The sequence below is a fragment of the Echeneis naucrates genome, chromosome 17 (assembly GCF_900963305.1).
Source record: "Echeneis naucrates chromosome 17, fEcheNa1.1, whole genome shotgun sequence".
NCBI classification, from domain to species: domain Eukaryota; kingdom Metazoa; phylum Chordata; class Actinopteri; order Carangiformes; family Echeneidae; genus Echeneis; species Echeneis naucrates.
The window spans coordinates 17972883-17988176 of record NC_042527.1 but is presented as its reverse complement, the minus strand read 5'-3'; the positions used below and the strand labels follow the sequence as shown (position 1 = coordinate 17988176).

Genomic DNA, 15294 nt, shown 5'->3' with positions numbered 1-15294 from the left:
GGTGTTCGTCCAGCAGCGGTTGGAAAAACCTCTCAAGTTACTTTGGTGTCTTTTTAATCATACAAAGAGAATAACAGTTGAAGATGTAAAGATATATATAAAAATATATATATGAACTGGATTCTAAGCCATTTCAGAGGGAGCTAACGCGAGCGTCGGGGTCAATGCCACTGTGTCCTGGAAGACAAATGAGGAGTCCGGTGTCAAAAGATCCAGGATCGACCTGAAGCTGAATGTATTTCATCTCACATTTTCTATGACTGATCAAAAATCATCCCCATCCTGAAACCCTGGGATCAGGCTGTGCTCTCCCTTAGCAACGTGGACCTGAACAACTGAAAACTTAAGAATGTATCAAATCAGCAACAAGAAGCCTGAACAAAAACCCCGAACAGTAACCACACTGATCTGAAAGCAGCTCAGAGGTTTCCTCATCACACGTGAGAATCCGACAATCACATGAAAATCTGCAGAAGAGCCGACACTTCCAGTTTAAATTAGACCTGTAGCTGATTCTGTATTAATTTATTACTCAATCTGACGTATTCTAGGAGCTACTGTAGCAAAGTAACGCTAGTAACGCTGATTAAAGTGTTGAGGTCAAAGGTCAGCCTACTGTGACCGTAGCAGAGCTGGTGTCGCTGAATCACTGTGTCCTCACTGTGTGACGTTCAGCAGTTCTGTTTTTATAAATCAGCATAAATGAAGCGGAGACACGAGGATTCTTTTTTTTTTTTTTTTTTTCGGACTGCGATTATGTTCAAATGTTTTTATTCCTGTTATTTTTGGCATTATCTGACGTGTGCAATATGTCCTGGATCCAAAAAGAAAAAAAAAACAAAAAAGGTGCAATTTGTCTGACAGGAAGTAGCATTTCTTTGGTTTTTTTTGCATTCAGTTGTAAGATGTTACTATTCAAAGCTAAAACACTGCATGCAGACAGAAGAGAGCAAACCAACACACATTCAAACAGTCCGCTCTTTCAGTTGTTGACTTGCTTTTGTTCATTTTGTTGTTTTGTTGTTTTTTTTTTTAAACAAACATTGGTGAGAAATGTTTGAAAAGCCAAAAACCCTGAACTTTTTTTTTCTTTACACTACAAATGTCAAGAAAAGTGGTCTTTATGAAAAAAAAAAACAAACAAATACAAACTGTAGTATATGTAAAATAAAAAACTTCTAGAAAACTGAAATGAGTGGATTATATTTTGCTTTTGTTGCAATTACCCAAAGAAATATTATAAAACACTTAAGTGTAAAATTAAAACAAGTTTTTAATGGAACATTTAAAAGCAAGATAAAGAAATTCAGTCCATGATCGAAAAACAAAATCATTTTAGAGCATTTCCAGAAATGTTAACATGGTGACATCATCGATCTTTGTAAACACGCAGGCGATCCCGACATTACAACAAAATAAGAAGCTTTCATCCGTGCTAAATGTCTGTCGCACTGATTTGTGGTGGTTTCTCCTGAAAAGTGCTACGTGGAATAGAAACAAATGTGGCAGCTGAATCAGGCTGCAGACAGCGTCGAGGTAAAGCTGTTGGCTCAGTACCTTTCTTATGGCTTCTGTGGACAGCATGACACTTTAAAGGGGCAGTTCACACAAATTAGTTCAGTCTCAGCTTTATTTTTTCTGTGTTTACTGATCAGGTTGGGGTGTTTGTTTGTTTTGTTTTGTTTTTTTTTTTGGGTTCGGCTCCAAACAGAAAACAATTACCTAAAAGATATTGATCCAGTTCCAGCTTTTTAGAGGAGCTGCAGCCAACAAATCCCTTATCGAGTGTTTCACCTCCCGTTAACATTAAGTGCACTTTACATGTGAAACATCAGCGATAATGTCCATTAATTACAATTTAAAGTGACAGACTGCTGCTAACATGATTGGATGAAGCTTGATTTGTGAATATCAAAGCTTCTGTGACAGTGAAATTGAATTTTGTTTTTCTACTTACTTTTCTGCTAAATGAGATTCAGTCAGCTAACATATGACACCAACATTGATTAGAGCAGCTTTAAAGAAATGTAAAATATTGAAGTGTCACTTTTTAGAAACAGTTTGTTGTTTTTGTTTGTTTTTTTTTTTGTCCACCTAACTTCAGAGGACAGAAGTAAACATTTAATAAATGAGTTACTACAGCTAACTATCGCTTATTTAGGAACTGTATTTTGTAATCTGGGTAAACTGACCCTTTAAAACACAGAGGGGTTAATCCCAAGACTCAGTTTCCACTTTATGAGAGAACTGATGCATAGTTCAAAAAAAAAAAAAAAGCTTATACACATTTGAAAGGAAGAAGGAAGAAAGTCTCCTCGGCCCGTCCAGATTTAATGAGTGAAACATGATTTTGAGCTTCAGAGGCCTCGATGGGTTTATTTTTTGATTTTGGTGCACGTTTCTGATCTTTATGTTACGCTCGGCTAACTGCACAGACTCCTGCTTCATATTTAACACTCAGACAGGAGAACCATCGGCCTCCTCATCAAAGTCAGGACATTTCCCAGAAAGTCTAAATACGTTATTGTCCTATGACTATAAGTAAAGGATAACATAATTTATTTAGAAATTAATCATATAATGATAATAAATCTGTGTGATTAAAGATTAAATTAATATTTCGCTTTATTTCTCTGCTGAAACTTTTGCTCAGATTTATGCTGTTCAGTGTAAACAAGACAAAAGTCCGACACCTCCAGTGACCCGCTGAAAGACAAAGTGGAAGGTGCCGATAAGGAGTGTGGGCTTAAAAATATCTTATAGTCGTACCTTCTGTAGTATCATCACACTGTGGCTTTACTCCTGTGACATGTGAGGCTGCTGCGTCCGTCTGACATTATTCCACTGAGAAGCACATGAATTGTTTGGAAAAATAACACACAAAAAAAAAAACTCATGTCGTTCGCTATTGCAGGTTTGGCAGCAAAAGGCGATTTCAAATCTGCAGGATTTTACAGCAACAGTGATTACTTTGGTATTAGTGCATAGGTGCAGTTCTAGATACCAGAGCTCTATAATGTGAGGAATATGTACACATTCTTTGATATAATATAATAACTAAAGTCGTGGTGGGCAGCAGGATCAGGGAAGCTCGACAGTGAGCCCCTCAACGACAGACTTCTGTCCTCCAGGAGCCGTCGACTCTTCGGGACACGCTGAGCGTTTTTCTCTGATTAATATCTCATAACGAGCTTTCAGCTTGTTGCCCTCGAGACGACCTCACCGTGAACCGGCTGCAGGTCTCCTCCTGGCGGACTGCTGTGTGCGAGGGGGCTCGTGTGCCTTGCAAGTGTGCAAAAAGTTGAAGAAAGTCAAAGACCCGTACAGGTCTGAGTCCACTCTGAACCAGACCATCATCCTTAGTTCCCAACCACCTTCCTCCTCTGAGTGTTTTTGATTGAGTTTATCTGGAGGACGAAAGTATAAAACCATCAGATCCACTCGAACCTCTTTTAAAGAAGGTGGTTAGCTTAGCATAAAGGAAGGATGTTCCAGCTAATAGAATTAATTACCTGAATCTTGTCAGTTGTCATAAATTTCTGTCTACAGAAGAACCTTGAAGTTAAAAAAACATCAGTTTTAGATCATTTCAGGTCTTTTGGCATAATAATTCTACAAAAACATGAGCGGCGGTACCTGTGATGAGTCGATCACCAGCCAGCGCTCGGAGCTCGTCTGCGTGTCCTGACCGCTCAGGGGTTCCCGCAGTCGGACCTTCACTTCAACACGCCCCCCCGTGTGCTTACGGCCGTCCATCACCTGACGGGACAAAGCGCTGATGTTTACACGTGAACAGTCAAACAGTCTGAGATCGCCACATTACCTTTAAAGAAAGAACTGAATCTCCCAAATCTTCTTCGAACTAAACGCACCTCGACGATCTCCCTGATTTCACTCTGCGACTCCAGCTTGTCCAGCTTGACGTGGGCCGTCCCGATGGGCTTGTCGCTCCGCAGGAAGCCCCTGTGAGACACCACAGCAGTCAGACAGCATATTTCCCTGCAGTGTGAGCGAGCTGTGATCCGTCTGTGCCTCACCCTTTGTGCAGCAGCTCCAGTTTCAGGCCTTTAGACGTCACCACCCTCCTGAAGCCGCGGTGGTTGCGGTTGATTGCCAGCGTGAAGCTCTGGTTGTATTCTGGTTGGAGGAGACGAACAGGTGAACAGGTGCACATTTCTTTAAAAATGCTTTGGACAGAACAGTTTCCTGCAGCCTGACCTGGGGAGTTAGTGTTCTTGATGACGGCTGTTTTGTGTTTCTGAGGCTGCTCCTGGAGGTGACAAGACAAAACAAAACAAAAGGTCTGGTGTGAATCACATCGTGTCAGCAGCTCACGGCAGAAACCAGAACAGACTCTTACGTTGCTCGGGTAGGGGAAGTCAAACTTCACGTAGGCATCCAGATCGTTGGGTTGGATTCCTGAGAGAAGTTATCAGAGCACATCAAACTCTTAAGTGCTTTCACAATGTTTACGTGATAGTTAGATAGAGGGTGAAGCTTTGTTGTTGGTTGTACTCAGTCGAAGTCAAAATTCATGAAATGTAAATGTAACAGAAAATGTGAATTTAAAGCATAAAATGGCACATTTCATATAAAACATGATTGTTCCTTCGTTTGGACATGATGTGTTGTTTTTTTTCACCGCTTGGTGGAGGAAGATTCATCCCTTTCACGATAACAACCACCATGTCAGTGCTGCTCAGCTCTGGAAAGATCCTGAAAGGGCGGAAGAAAAGAAAGAGGAAAGTGAGAGGAGAAGAAAACAACAACAAATGATGAGTAATTCATAAGTTGATGGAACCATCCACAAACAAATAGAAGCAGCCTGGAAACTAAATTTAAAAAGTTTTATTCTGTATGTGAGATTTGGAGAATGCAAAATCTTCTTTGAGCAAAAAGACGTAAGAGCAGCTCCTACAGCAGATATCAACAAAAAGCTTTTCTTCAAGTGTCCATGTTGATGTGCAGTTTGGTTTTATTCAGATCAGCTCAGGTTCTCCTACAGTCACACTAACTAACCCGAACCCTGGAAACAATCTGGAAGTTTGAGGTAAGGAGAGGGGACGTTGAGGTGCCACAGTCAGTGGAGTTTATCAGCACACGATGACGACAGATCAGTTTAGGCCTGAAGATTTCATCAGTTTCATGAATTATAAAGTGTTTGGATAATGATATTTGCTGCCAGCTTTATAAGTTTTAGCTTTCAAGGCATAAACAGAACGTCAGATTTCCTGAACGTGGCTCACCGGACGGTGTGAAACGATCTCTCCTCAAAGTGATGTTTAGGAGGAGGAAGCCCCCTCGACTGGGCCAGTTTCAACACCTCCAGACTCTTCTTACAACTCTCAGCCATCTTCTCAAACCTGGAGGATACAAAAGCACGCACACAGAGAGGGTGTCAGTGAACGCTACATGATCACTGACTTTACGACATCAAGCTGTTAACTCAAGATTTTGATCTAACCAACTAATCAGGAGACACATTTATCAAAATATAAAGAAGGAAATAAATAAACCGCAAAGTTTAGACGGTTCACTGAAAATCCATCTCTCAGCTCACATTTAGGCAAAATACAGACTCTTAAGACACTGAAAGACAGAATGATTAATTAAATTCTGAAATATCAGTCTAGTGTAAACATATATAAATATATTGCTGATGAAAATAGCAATATGTTCAATTTGGTGTAGTCTCCAACTAAAACAGAACAGCTGTACTGGATCGCTCTGCTATTAGAGTGGACAGTATTGGCGTTAGTTCCTGCCCTAATGCAGAGTGATTACTGAGCTGGGAGTTAAACCTAAACTGAATGAAAACCGAGTGACACAGGAGTCTTACTTTGTAGTTTCAGAGACGTTCCCCAGGTGTGTGAATTGCTTGGAGTGAGTCATACATTTCTAAAGGAGACGAGCCAGGAGAATCACAAACAGCGCATGGAAACCAGACTGGGAACAGAAAGACTGAGCTTCTGGTGGATGTGAATTCATTTGGAGATTTCTAAATATATCAGAGAGCTAAAAATGTTGAGTTCTAAAGATTTAAGATTCTCCTGGCAATGGAAAGTACCCCGGTGCCGCCAGAGGAAACACATACACACATTTAAAGATATTTTTAGAATAAATCAAGACAGACGGTAACATTGAAAGCAAAATACATGACAGGTATGACTTCAGACGTGATGACATGAAGTTTGTGGTTATAAACTTTCATCTGGATGTCACCTGATTCTCTTCCCTTTTATAATTAATGTGTGTAGAATCTCAATATTGTACATTTATATGTTTATTATTAAACATCCTATCTGCCTCATCAGGGAAATATTTCAGCCCTAATGCTGCTGCTTTACCTCGTACTGCTCTTTGAGGATCTTGGCCAGTTGTATGTAAATCTGCTCGGCTTTCTCTGAAATCTGCACGTCACTGTGATGAACCAGGATGAAGTCATCGTCTTCATCACCAGGGGGCGACGGCACCTACGAGCGCAGCGCAGTCAGCTACTCCCATCAACTCAATCTCTTTTACTGACTAATACATTATAAATCCTGATGTACTTTTTATTTTGTGCTTTAGTTAAATTCTGGATTTTACATTTCACAAACATTTTCTTCTGCTTTTCTGTAAAATATTTTGCGTTCTGGCAGCACAAACATAACTTATTTCACTAGAAAATAATCAGATGGTTTATTGGAAAACTATCCAAATGCGACACGGTGAAATGTTACATTTCTAATTATTAACTACAGCATAACACAAGTCATATCATATTCACAACATTCAGAAGGTAAATGTCCTGACCGTGCTGATGTCCACAGACTTTCCGCTGCGAGCTGCCTCGATCATCGGGTCGAAGCCCTTGGCGGTGCGGAGGAAGCCCTTGGCCTGCTCCATGTCGTTCTTCTGCTTCGCCTGCAGCGCCGCCTTCATATACTGCTTCTTCCGACCCTCCAGGAACTCTAACTGCTGAACAGCTGGAGGTTCAAGAAAGACAGATGACTATTAGATTAGTTTCACTCATTTCCATCTTGGATCATCTTTCCAAATGAGCTTTCATTTCCATGACAAGCTGTTAAACATGAGGCTGAACTGAGTGTCCCGTGTTTTATATATATATATATATATTATGTTATATATGAATAAACAATTCCTTGTGATTATCAGGATGACCTGTTGGGGAGAGTCCTTCCCTCGAAGCTGATCTGTCAGGTGAAGCTGAAGGAGTCCTTTTCCGTCTTTGCTCTGCAGCGGAGACGTCCAACATGAGCTTCTTTGGCTCTTCTGGAACTGCAGCCTTTGACTGAAGCAGGCACGGGAGACAAGACACTGAAACGACCTACAAACACCAAACAAAAACAATCATGTAAAACGAACACACACCTCATCTTCTTTCTCCTCGTCTTCTTCTTCATCTGGCCCTTCTGCATCAGCAGTGGCGAGTTTATTGGCTGCCTCCAGAGCAGCCACAAACCCCTGCTCAGCTCCTGCAGCCTTCTGGCCAGGGATTGGTGGAAAGCCTGTAAAATAAATAAAGAAAGAAGTTTGTTCAAACAAGAGTCCTTCAACATTACACAATATATTTGTCACATTTAGATTTTGTGCAGTGATGAAGGGAATCACTGGCACAATGTTTGGTGATACACTATGATTATAACTCTGAAGGATAACACTGCTGTAAACAAAGACAAACACAATTTTACAGAGCAACAAGTAACTTCAAAATTACAGCGTCAACACAAAACCACAAATCAAAAAAGAATCTCACCGGGGGGAACTGGCAGCTCATCAAAGTCGACTGCTTTTCCTGCTTTGTGAGCTCGGATGGCGCTCTGGTATTGCTGCAGGAAGAAAAGACAGTAACAGAGGTAAGTTATGCTACACATGCTACAGTATTTGTTTTGTTCTAATTTATGAATCGTTTTGGATCTTAGACGTTACAAGAATAACATGCTGCAAAACTACGCATGATGTTGTTACTGGACATGAACAGAGGAACTAAAAGACTGATTCTTTAACTCATTACACTTTTTTCTCAGATAACTTCACACTTTTTTACCCTTCCAAAAAATGTGATATATCTATAATTCAGCTGAAATTATTAAGGACAACTAATCAATCAGTGATTCAACATTAAGAAAATGTATCAAATCAGCTGTTTGCTGTTTCTCAAACATTTTCTTTTTTATACTAATTAATTAATTCAGATATTTTGATAACCCACTTTTTGATAAACTATTTAAAAAACAAAAAATAATTGAATAATTGATCATGAAAACAATCAACAGAGTGACCTCACATCCTTTTCGTTTTAAGCTCTAAACTACCAGGATGGTCTTGTCTCAGCGTACCTTGGCGATGCGGTCATGCATCCGAGCCTTACGGTCGTCTCCGCTGGCTTTAGCCTGAGCGGACGCCTCCACATATTTGGCTCTTCTCTGCTCAAGAGCCTCCAGCACGTCTTTGGGAGCAGCAGGGACTGATGGAGCTGCAGAGGCTGAGAGGAAGACAAAACTGTTAGCAGTCTGTCAGTGTTAGTTGTGAGATTTTACCTAAGATTTTAACTAACTATATTAAAGTGCACTTGAGGGGTAATATTATAATATCTGGTGTTATTTTCATCGGCTTTGACACCTTAATTTAGCACGTTAGAGCATTTTGACCTGATGGTGGTGCTACAGGCAAGAAGGATTTATTCTACGTTCAATAGTACTTTTCATTACATTGCATCCAGCAGTTATTGAAATGAGTTTATTATTCAGTGTGGCGACTAAATATACAAGTCAGACACACTTAAAATGCACCACTTTAAAATTGGCTTTTAAATGTTCTCAAATGCATCAGCACAAAACTTTTACCACAAAAATATTCAACCAGAAAGAATCTCACTGGACAATAATAATTAAGAGTAAGACTTAAAAAGCATCAAGAACACAAACCAATGTCTGATTTTCTGTTTCACCTTCACACTGTCACATGGCCTAACTGCTAAATAGCTTGTTCTATTCTCTTATAATATCCAGAAACATTTTGGTGTGTAAAGAAGCTATTTAAATCAAAATTTGAATCCACTGTTTGCAGAGTCAGGCTCGCACGCAACTATACTGTGCATGAGACAAGCGGTGTGTTTCCGCCACTTTGAAGTCACCTTTTATTCAAGGTGACAGACCTAATAGGTCAAAATGAAACCTAGTCCACCTCAACAACAACAGCAATTAAATGTTTAAATAGTTTTTACCTTGAGCTTCAGCAGCCGGTTGTGTGACCTGCGTGTTTTGACCAGAGGAAAGTTCTTTTACTGGAACCGAGCCTCCTCCTGAAAGATAAGAAGAGCTGATCCCACAGAAACAGATACTGCAGATTTTTGCTAACTGGCCTGACTGATGTGTTGATGATTATTGACTTTCCCGTCCTGTGAGGACTTTTTGAGCTGTGTTGGGTTTCCAGGCTAATTTCTTCTCTTTTCTTTTGCTAGACTTTGTTTGTGTTAGATTTTTCTGCTCGTTATTCAACTTTCATTCATCATTTCAATAACTAAATAATTTTCAGTACTTTGAGAGCTACATGAAGTTAATTTGCTCAACAACGTGATACTACAATAAAAACACGGTACGAGAAGATTCCTCACCCTGTTCTGGAGATGGAGGAAGGCCACTCAAGTCAACTGCTTGTCCTTTTTCCAACGCCTCGATAACTGCATCGAACCTCTGCGCCAAAAAATACAACAAATCCCAACAGTGTCAAAAATAATGATGGTCTTTGTCAGCATCCAGATTGTTGGCATATTTCACATACTAGAGAGAAATCCTGCAGAATGTGCAGCAACAGGCTCCGGCTGTATTTAGCTTATCGTGATAGATACACACTTTAAGTACAATAGATTCAGTCATTATTCAGGTTACACTAATAAAAACAATGTGAAGAGCCAATTATTTAGCTTAAATCAAAAAGAAACTGTATAATGTAGATTTTTAAAAAATAAAAAAACCTCCAGATTCTACAGTGCAGTTCAGATCTGCTATTAAGAAAATGTCTTATTACATTAGGACCTGACATTGTGCTAATATAATTATATACACTGAGGAGGAAATGCTAGCAACCACAAAATGAAACAATAAAATATAAAATATTATATTTTATACTAACACATCCTAATGTCTTTTTAAAGAAGACTTGTTCTGTCCATCAAATGCCCTGTACACTAAACACAGCACCATGGATGCACATTTTCCCAGAGGCTGTGTAGCTTACCTTGCTTGTCTTGAAGTAAAGTTTAGCTTGCTCCACGTCTCCCTGCTTCTTTGCTCTCAGAGCAGCCATCTTGTATTCTTTCTGCCTCTCCAATAGCATTGACTTGGTTGTCTCGCTGGCTGTGGGTTCATGGGACACTAAACAATTACCACAGAGAAAGGCCACATTCATCACGTATTCAGAAGATACTTGTTTTTTTTTTTTTTTAAGAAGACAACCCCTCTATCTCCAATTTAAAAATCTGAATCCCAAACTGACATAACCACTTTTTTTTTTTTTTTTTTTTGTTGCTAATCAAGATCCCAGACATAGTCTTTCGTGATACTAAAATAAATAAGAAAGTTATTAATGACCTATTAATGACCTAAGAAACTTATGATTAATTTGTTCAATAAATCTTTTGCCATTTTGTGTCATAGCTGAGGCAAAAGTATGAGCTTTGATCACTGCCCTCAGGAAAGGGGAGTGCATTTAAAACATTTCCTGCCTTTATTTGTTGCTTACTTCCTCTAATAACCCAAATTATGACCGATATATCTGTGTAATCCAAGACAAAGCTGACCATCTGTGTGACTGGTCTGCAGCAGGTCAGCAGATGATGTTGTTGGCTCTTCCTCACTGACAGACGCAACAATCTCTGGAATAGCCGGCGGTGGCGTTGTGGCCTCCGACCCCTCCTGCTGATCTGAAGGAGGCGATGGTACAGGGGGAGCAGGTCGGGCAGGAACAGGGGGCCGAGAGGCAGAAGTGCCAGTGGCAACAGGAGGAGGAATTTCTGCCTCGTTCACAGGCCTCCCCTTCTTCACGGCGGCTAACATCGTCTCCAAAGTCTGCAGAGAGCAGAACAGAACAGCAAGAATCAGAAAGATTTAAAACAGAGTTTAGGAGTACTTAATGCGTAATAAATAAAGGATCACTTCACTTCAATCAGGTTAAATAAAAAACAAAAGTAAATGTGCAGGAAATAAAGTAAAACATTATAATAAAATGAGAAATGATTTACAGGATGACAAACTGAAGGCATCCAGGGAATGCGTTTCTACACTCTATACCTTTCAGCCATTTTTAGTGCTGCTCACATAGTTTACACACAGTCATTAAGTACAACTGGGCAGGTGTTTTCAGCTTGAAATCCACTTTGTTTTACTTGTTGTATTCTGCCTTTACAATTTGCAGCGTAACGCAGGACAAAAAATAAACGTATGGCGTCAGGTGTGACGTAATTGACTCACTTACTTACACGATCCTACAAGAATAACATGGCAGTCGCTGTGCTAAGGCAAATTCTGCTCACTGTACTGGTAAGGCTTGGTTGACTGAAAGAGCAGATTGTAGTTGGTGTGACAGCAAACATCAGGAGAGACTCAGCTACATGATTATGCCTCAATCAGACGCACAATCTCACAACAGCATCAGTTCTGTAGCTTATAGGAGACTGCTGATGGCTTTGGCTGCTTCTTTCACTCATTAACTATCTTGTGTAAACATCATGTACACATATTAACAAGGTTATATGTGCACCATCCTCAGTTCACAATAAGCACACTGTGTTATATAAAAATAACAGAATGGCAGTAGTCTCCCCCACCTTCAAACCGCGATCAAATCTCCTGGCTTTGGATGTCTCCCCTGTACTCTTGGCATTTTGTAAAGCCGTCTTGTACATGGCCACTCTCTCCTCCAAGGTGTGCTGCAGGGTGCCAGGGGCAGCTGAAGAGACTTCAACTTCCTGCTTCTTCAATTGTAGTACCAAAGCACAGCAAAGGTGGTATCATTATTCACAATAGGTTGAGATAAAAGTATTCAAAAGAAAAGAAAATTCAACTGAAATTTCTGGACATCTCGTCTTTAAATGACCAAATTCAAATATGCAAAGTAGTGAAAGCATTTTTTTTTTTTTTTGGAAATAGGACTGAAACAGACAGGATGAATATCAAGGAATCCTGACTTAGAAGCAATAGTGGAAAATATTCACATTCATACATTAAGGGCCACACAACAATAACTATTATTTTGAGGGAATTACACTTAAGATAATAGAAATTGGCAGAGTTGGGGATATATGGTGTAAGGTATTTCTGTGAGCCAGCTACAGGGAAAGAGAAAAAACATGTCCTCCTATTCCCAGCAGAATTAGAAAGATTAAGCAAACTGACACATGGATTTTGGTGACTGATGAAATTAATGGCATGTCTGGGAGAGAGTAGTACCGGTAGTGATGGGGACTCTTTTTCAAGTTGAGAAAATTCAACAACGGCTGCAGACATGGAGGAAATAGTTGCCACATCCTCAGCTTGCCCCTCACCCACTACTTCCTGTAGCTCTGCCTGATGGGGAAAAATACAGCAACTGATCAAAAGCCAACTTTGACTATTTGACTCTGAGAGCCCAGAGTGATACATGAATTCCAATAACCAGTTTGGTAAACATGTAGTTGTTTTACAAATGAAAGTTGTGCAAAGCCAAATGTGCGGGTTAAATATAGGGCAACAAATCAATGAACTGAGGGCAATCCTTAATGCTCTCAGTTACTATTGGCCCCAATGTTGTAACACATACAACAAGCATGACTATACAGCTGTCGATTGTTTACTATAGCTATTATCACATTTCACCTGCATTGGTCCAGGTCAAATTGTGCTAAATTAAGGTTGATTCTGCTGCAGCTTATAATGTTCCTCATATGGAGTTTAGTTCATTTCTGTTAACTTGAACTTTAATAACACGCATTTTGTTGGATGTCCACACCCAGTTTGTAGAGCTACTTCAATTAGTTCTGGTCAATTTAAAACACGTGTCTGGCAAATGGCCTTCTACTCCGGAAACTTGAAATATTAATAGACACAAATGTTGTTATGAGAGCAGAGATAATTATACACAAACACTAACCAAGAGATCTTCATCATCCTCCACATCATCATCTTCATCCTCATCCACATCCCTCATACACTCATCAGCCATTCTAGCAATGTCTTCCATGGGCAAAGGGCCTTTAACACAAACACACAGGAATCAAAATGATGGAATAAATAAATAATTACACAACAAGCCATTTTCAGCAACAAAGTTAATCCATAATATACTATACAGTCGAAAGTAACAGAGCACGTTACACAAATGTGTTCACTGTATGTTGTAAAGGACTTGCAATGTTTAGAACTACAAATGAGAAGCACTACACTCACTCTTCCCCTTCTGCCTGGCTCTCCCTCTGGCAGCAGGTTTATTTCCAGTTATAGCAGCAAGTTCGGCCTCCAAATCTGGGTCGTCCAGATTCTCCTCCATACCCATCATCATCTCCTCAGGGTTAAGGTCTACAAACAGACCCATCTGAAACCAGGGAGCATAAAAATGTACTTCCCTCAAATACCAGAAAGGAACCCAGTACATTTTTCAGGTAGTCTTGACAGTTTCCTGTGTAGAAGTTAGAGGTACTTGAACTTTAACTAAAATTTGGATTTTATCTTACTTTAAACTTAATTTTGTTTTTTCCCTATCCCATTAATTATCAAACAACTGGTTTTATCTTGTCACCCCACTGAGGTAAGTTAAGAACCATTTGATTAAACTATCAAACTCTATATATAGCAATTTAAACTAGTTTAATTTTAAATGTCTATGTCGAATAAAATCATGCTCAAATAGGTCATAAAAAAACTACTGTGAAATGATTTTGTGCTTTTTTTCACCTTGTGCACACAAAAAAACCTCAATATAATAGACAATACATCCACCAAATCCAACCCAACCCTCCTCCTCCAAAAGTCTGCAGCAATTAATTCTAAATGTGCAATGATAAATAATGAAAAATACATTATGTTGGATCGTTATAGTTTGCAGTCTAGCTGAAGGCTATTATAATTTACTGTTAATTGGCTAATGTTGGTTTGTAATATAATATTAATAACAATCATCTACCACATTCTCTAAAACTGTTTGCAACAGTCCGCACTGCTCCATTTGAGGTGAATATAATGTCAAAGTCAGGATATGTGTTTTTTGACTGACAGAGAGTAAAGCAAATCTAGTTTGATAACATGGCTAATGGAGACTCACATCTCCTCTCATTAAACCAAAAGGCACTCACTGTGTAGCCAAATATTTGTTTCTGCCATTTCTTTCTTTTTGTTTCTAATGTCACTATCATGTATTATTATGTATTATTAATCCGATGGCCTCCAACTGGACGGTACAAAAACGAAATGCAGCTTCTAGCTATATCTGAAACAATTTCTGTATAATCTCTGATAAATGTATACTTTGGGTAAGTTCTGCTGATGAGTGAGGCCCTTTTCTTGGGCGGAATAGTGTTATTGAAGCTAAAGCATGGCATGTGAGTGAGTTTCTTCAGGCTGACCTGCTTGGCTGCAGCAGCTCCCTGGCCTTTGGGCTGTGGAGCTCTCTTCTTCTTACCAAACATGTTGTTGTTGTTGTTGTTGTTGTTGTAGTTTTAGTTGTTGCTGCTGCTGCTGCTGCTTGGGGTTTGTTACGTTAACAACACTACCCCCACCACCACCACCACCACCTCCTCCTTCTCCTCTGAGACACCTAAAACACAAACACAGTAAACACAGCCTCAGATCAGATGATCGGTCAGGTGGCTCCAAACAGACAGCGAGCTGCCAACTGACGGCTACATTAGCCGAGCGGCTAACCGTTAGCTAGCCATGTTTCTTCGCCTCTAACTCAGAAAAGTTCATCCCGGAACGAGAAGCCGACTCTCCCGGCCGCCGCAGGCCCGGATTTCAGGGAGTTTTATCCAGCTGTGAAAGCGTGTGTGTGTTTACCTGCTCGTTGTGGACTTCGTCTGGTAGTTTTCACAAGAACTGTTTCATTTCTGCGGTTTGACATGATAATGGGGCGGTCTGACTACGCATGCGCAGAGAGAGGACGCGTTAGCACCAGGGAGTTCTTTCCCCGGAGTTCTGTCCGTCAGGCAGCGAAGGCTCTGCCTGAGCCTGACTGCGGAAATTACTCTGAAACTTTTGAGTTTGGATATTTACAGAAATCTGTAATTTTGACAGAAAAAAAAAATTCTAATATTAAGGGGAA

At 40.0% G+C, this 15294-nt stretch overlaps 1 protein-coding gene across 2 annotated transcripts; it reads right to left on the bottom strand.

The window, feature by feature from the left end:
* Positions 1 to 1650: 1650 nt before the first annotated feature.
* Positions 1651 to 15088, bottom strand: cc2d1b (coiled-coil and C2 domain containing 1B). 2 transcript variants are annotated; one of them, XM_029524052.1, is made up of 26 exons: positions 15030 to 15088; positions 14600 to 14790; positions 13428 to 13572; positions 13132 to 13232; positions 12453 to 12569; positions 11831 to 11977; positions 10805 to 11072; positions 10243 to 10361; positions 9620 to 9698; positions 9230 to 9307; positions 8343 to 8488; positions 7760 to 7832; positions 7375 to 7511; positions 7165 to 7294; positions 6796 to 6968; positions 6348 to 6473; positions 5840 to 5898; positions 5247 to 5363; positions 4643 to 4716; positions 4361 to 4419; positions 4219 to 4270; positions 4038 to 4137; positions 3873 to 3963; positions 3637 to 3759; positions 3513 to 3555; positions 1651 to 3407 (listed from the first exon to the last, which is right to left on the bottom strand). In XM_029524052.1, exons 2-25 carry the CDS (start codon positions 14660 to 14662, stop codon positions 3544 to 3546), a joined length of 2589 nt encoding a protein of 862 aa, XP_029379912.1. In that variant the 5' UTR covers positions 14663 to 14790; positions 15030 to 15088; the 3' UTR covers positions 1651 to 3407; positions 3513 to 3543. The 2 variants fall into 2 exon arrangements, with proteins under 2 accessions (XP_029379912.1, XP_029379911.1); XM_029524051.1 differs by having other exon boundaries at positions 10243 to 10379; positions 15030 to 15087.
* Between the last annotated feature and the right edge of the window lie 206 nt (positions 15089 to 15294).